The sequence below is a fragment of the Lactuca sativa genome, chromosome 2 (genome assembly GCF_002870075.4).
Source record: "Lactuca sativa cultivar Salinas chromosome 2, Lsat_Salinas_v11, whole genome shotgun sequence".
Taxonomy (NCBI): Eukaryota; Viridiplantae; Streptophyta; class Magnoliopsida; order Asterales; family Asteraceae; genus Lactuca; species Lactuca sativa.
In genome coordinates, this window is record NC_056624.2 from 127138131 (window position 1) to 127143326 (window position 5196).

At 28.5% G+C, this 5196-nt stretch overlaps 1 protein-coding gene across 2 annotated transcripts; it reads right to left on the minus strand.

The window, feature by feature from the left end:
* Positions 1–1855: 1855 nt before the first annotated feature.
* LOC111898596 (uncharacterized) lies at positions 1856–4407 on the minus strand. 2 transcript variants are annotated; one of them, XM_023894490.3, is made up of 7 exons: positions 4217–4407; positions 3952–4060; positions 3583–3635; positions 3381–3486; positions 2665–3303; positions 2477–2568; positions 1856–2022 (listed from the first exon to the last, which is right to left on the minus strand). In XM_023894490.3, exons 1-6 carry the CDS (start codon positions 4283–4285, stop codon positions 2501–2503), a joined length of 1044 nt encoding a protein of 347 aa, XP_023750258.2. In that variant the 5' UTR covers positions 4286–4407; the 3' UTR covers positions 1856–2022; positions 2477–2500. The 2 variants fall into 2 exon arrangements, with proteins under 2 accessions (XP_023750258.2, XP_023750261.2); XM_023894493.3 differs by having other exon boundaries at positions 3952–4025; positions 4217–4342.
* Positions 4408–5196: the final 789 nt, after the last annotated feature.

Below are 5196 nucleotides of genomic sequence, written 5' to 3' on the forward strand. Positions count from 1 at the left end.
AGTAATATTCATATATGAATATTAAAGTAAGTATATTCATATGTGAATTCACCACATCCCCTCTGCCACCAACGACCATCACCATCACCACCGCCATCAACCACCATAGCCACCTATGCCATCATATTCATATATGAATATACGTATTCATATGAATATAATCTTTTTTGTCGGCCCGATATGTTGGAGCGTTTAAACAGCAGATTCATTCTTTCACTCTCAACGTTTATTTCTCAATGAACCATGCTCTCTCTCTCTCTCTCTCTCTCTCTCTGTGTATATATATATATATATATATATATATATATATATATGTATATATATATATACATCACTATAGGTGTATTACTCATGACAGTCCAAAAGAAGATAAATATATCTCAAAAAATACTCACCAATATAATGATGGGTTTAACCTATAATACCGGGTTTTCATAGGTTATACTAACTACAATTGAACGACATGAAAACTTATCTTCAATAACGTGACCTTTCCTCTCATGTTCTTCAAAAAAAAACCCGACATAAATGTCTATAATCACGGGTTGTCTACATGGATACAACCTAGTTTAGTACTAGTGGTTGTCGTCATGTGATGTCATTATATCGTGTCTTGTTGTTTTACTCTTGTTATATATATATATATATATATATATATATATATATATATATATATATATATATATATCCGGTAAGAAACTTTTTTTTGTAGGAAGATAAGAAGTTTCTTTTGTACATATTTTTTTGACGAACAAAATAAATGAATCACTAGATGATTCATTTGTAAGATGATTCACAAGAAAAAAATTTCAATAAACATTTTCATGATTCATTTTTAAGTAAATTAAGAAAATATTCATTTTTATGACAATTTTAGTGAATAACAACAAAATCATTGTATAAATGAATCATCAACATGTTTTTTTGAGAATTTTTTCTTATGAATCATCTTACAAATGAATCATGTGATGATTCATTTTGTTTGTTTGCTAAAAAAATATGTAGAAAAAAAAACTTCTTATCTTCCTACCAAAATTTTCCTTCTTATTTGATCTTGACTCTCTCTCTCTCCCTCTCTCTCTCTCTCTCTCTCTCTCTATATATATATATATATATATATATATATATATATATATATATATATATATATATATATATATATATATATATATATATATATATATATATATATAATTTCAAAATTTCACAAATGGTCCTTGAATTTTGTTATATATTGTTGATTTGGTTGAAGGGTAAATTTGTCTTTTCATAAAAAAAACAGATGAAAAGATAGTTTTAACGTTAGAATGACCGTTCTTGCAAGGTTTCGAAACCATAAAGTCCGGTCACATGACGTTTTTTATAGTTAGTTTGAAAATACGGTATTTTACAAAGTACACTTGTTAATAATTTTTTGTCAAAAGATAAAAATAAAACATGTAATTTATTCCAAAACCAAGTGAACTATTTATATAATTTACTTTAAATTTAATAATTATTGAACCATGTAAACATAAGATAATCAAGATTGAAATAAAGTTGCACGAATAAAACATTGAAGACGATTTTAGATTCGAGTAGATTTGTGTTTTTATTGTTTTTAATATGTACTCGCGTTTGCATTACGAGGGTACTATTTGTGTTTTTATTGTTATGTTACATTTTATATCCATTTTTTCTTTTCATGTATACAACTAAACAAATCTTGTTATATAAATCTGAGGAAAAGAAAAACGTATGTGGTAATTATACTAAAATTTCAAACAAAATTTTGAGTTATAAAAGCTGCTATTATTATATTTTGTTTTATCTTTCATAAAATTACTATATTTTAACTAACTAAAAAACGAACATGTTAGATTTTCTAACTTTCGTAACGATTTTATTTTTATTGTAATGTCAAGTACCAAACAATGATTACAAAGTCTTTGATCTCGTTATATCTACAATACTTGAAACGCATAATCCTTTCCTTCCATTACTATTTACAAAGATTTGTATTTAGTATTTACAATTGACCACCTGCAGCAACAAAAAAAAAAAATAGATAAATAAATAAGTAACTTATTTGTTTATACAACTTATATTTTTCTACAAATATCAAATTAAAAAGAATAATTAATTTAACCCATCAATTTTCCTTACAAAAATTAAAATAAATTTGTTTTCTTTTATAACTTAAAATAGAGTAATATCAAATAATACCCAACACTATATCACTTTCAATGTATTAACAAAATCTTTTAAATGATGTGATTTACTAAAACTAATACATGTATTTTTTTATATAATAAGTTAAATGTAATTAAAAATGTGGTCATTTTTGTAATTTTGTTCTTCAATTGACCTATCAATTTCTAATTTATTAAATCCCATACCTATCTTTTGTTACACATTCATAAGTTTAAAAACAAGTGTCGTGACTAAAAACTTTTTAATTTTTTCAAAATCAAGGAGTGACAATTACAATCATTACCTTAGTTTATTGACTCTTATTGTTCTACGAATCTCTCCCAAAATTCTGAAAATCAAAGTTTCTTGATATATTGCCAACTCTGCTGTTTTCTCCTGAAAAACAACACATAAAAATTAACCACAAAATACGGAGGGAGAGAGAGAGAGAGAGAGAGAGAGAGAGAGAGAGAGAGAGAGAGAGAGAGTCACCTCTCGATTCCGGTTGACCAAATTGTCGCAAAAGTTGATGAGATGAATGAGCCTCATCCATAACTGTTCCATTTAACCGATATGAAACCGGAATGGAATCCGCGTTTCCGAATGATGAAACGTCATGATGTGATTCCATTCCATTGCCATTGTTTCCGAATGATGAAACGTCATGATGTGATTCCATTCCATTGCCATTGCCATTGACATGAGTCGCCTGATAGAAAAACCTCGAATTACCAAAATACCCAGGCCCACCGACTGCAACCCCATTCCCATTCTGAGTACCCACCGCCATATTCACCGGACCATTTTGCATCACCGACTGTACAAACGGTCCACCACCATTAAACCCGCCCTGCACCACCGCCGGAAAATTGTACTGCTGCATGTTCTCCGCCTTCACGGCAACATTTTCCGGCACATTATTATGATTCACTCCTTGATGGAAACCGAAATTACTTCCATGTAAATGAGATCCATTACACGCAACTCCATGTGGGTTATTCGCTTGATTTGAATCAGCTACAGCTTGTTGATAAAGCAGATCGTTAAATTGCGTTATTTGATTTTTCAACGCTAACTTCAGATAGTAAATCTTGAAGAATTCTTGATTTTCTTCTTCAAGCCTCTCCCAAACTGAAATTATAAGTAGTTATAAGTTATATAATCATGAAAATTTTATGAAAAAAATTAATTCAAATTGCGATATATACCAAGCTTTGTAAAGATAGGTTCGATGTTTTGTTTCTGATAGAGAATATCCATCGCTTGTTTCTTGTTCATGTAATTCCATAGACATTGTTCTATTTGATTTTTTACCTAAATTCAAATATACCCATAAAAAAAAGATTATGATCATTGAATTTCAAAGATCGAAAGTAGTAAATAAACGCAATCAAGAATCAAAAAACGTACATTCTGAACTTCTTCTGGGGAAATCCTTCTGTGATTTCCGGTGGACATTTTTTCTACAAACAATCGTTGAAATCAAGTGAGTAAATGAAAAGAAGTTGCATAAATTTAGCAATTGAGAACTTCGTAATGATTGGGAAAATAGTCGCATATAACTCAAACCAGGGTTTAACTCATCTTGAACGGATAATCTCCCATTGAAGCGAAATGATAGAAAAATGTAAAATTGAAATTCTTTTATGAAAATTGACCTAGGGTTTTCAATCGCAGAAACAATAAACAGATAAAAAATTCATAAAATCGACACATGGATAAACCTAAATCGTATTGCTATGCATTTTATCTTCTAGGTTTATTTGCGATATTACGAACCTCGAAAGCCAGAGAGAGAAGTTTCAGAATTTTGTGTCGTCTTCGTTGTCAAATTTGCACATTCCAGTTGGCGCCTGAATTGAAGGAAGTATGAGCGCGATTGGTTGCACTTTGGATTTAGAAGAAAGACATTAATCGAGAATGAGAACACATACATATACACGAAACGAATAATCAAGAACAATGAATTGAGTTATGATTTATGAATAAGCATTGCAATCTGACACAGAGTATTGTGTGTATTCCAGAAGTGAAAGAAGCTTACTTGAGAAATTCGAGATGAATCCAATGAAAAACAGAGAAACAGAAATTTGAATTGAAACGATTGTTTCATGAATATATAATCGGATAAAGATAAAGATTGTTCTTGAATTTGAAAAGAAAAACAGAATCTTGAATTGAAAGAAGTATGCAGGGAGGACTCTTTACGTCATTAGATGACTCGTGTTGGACTCGGAGAAGAACAAGTGGGATTTTGTTTTGACCAGCTGGATGACTTTATCCTATTCTAATAAATCAATTTTTTTCACATTAATTTTGAAATTAAATTACCAATTTACGTTTAATATTCTTTTATTTCAATAAAATATTGTTATCATTTTACTATTATTATATTAATATATGCTATTAGAAATCCTGATCATTAAAATATTAGCATTACTTTTTTTGCAGGATAAACTTTTGAATATATTTGGTTGCATCTTTTGACCCGTTAAATCTTAATTTATTACCTTCAAAATTATATCATTAAATTTTGAATGGATAGAACATGTTAGATGTAATAATGTCTTGGTTAGAGATTGTCATCATCAAAACTGTTAATGTTTTATGATTTAGGTATGTGATTTATTTATCTTTTTAATTGTAGTTTTGAATATTTGTATTATAATAAATGAATCAATGTTTATCACATGCTTCTTCAAAATGTTTCTAATCTTATAGTTGAATTACCAACTTACTTTTATTTCATTAAATTTGAATCTTTTTTACATGTCATTATTTTCGGCCATTTAATATACCACCAAAACTACAGATTTAAATCAATTAAAATCAATAAGGTAATATTGACGTACTGAAAATTTTGAATGTCTCTTTAAACCATTTTCAACCCATTTATATTTTTTTTCCACAAAAATAGAATAAAAATAAGATAAATAATGTTTTATCTCCAACCTTATTATATTTTTTATCCAATTTTTTACCCTAAAAAGTATACTCTATTCTTCCAACTTATATAGATCGTCA

What these genes read in the sequence shown, in the direction of transcription:
- LOC111898596 (XM_023894490.3), bottom strand. Translation starts at nt 4,285, where the DNA reads ATGAAACAATCGTTTCAATTCAAATTTCTGTTTCTCTGTTTTTCATTG. An exon ending in ATTCATCTCGAATTTCTCAA is followed by an intron (nt 4,061 to 4,216) that starts GTAAGCTTCTTT and finishes CTAAATCCAAAG; the next exon opens with TGCAACCAATCGCGCTCATA. An exon ending in TTCTCTCTCTGGCTTTCGAG is followed by an intron (nt 3,636 to 3,951) that starts GTTCGTAATATC and finishes GATTGTTTGTAG; the next exon opens with AAAAAATGTCCACCGGAAAT.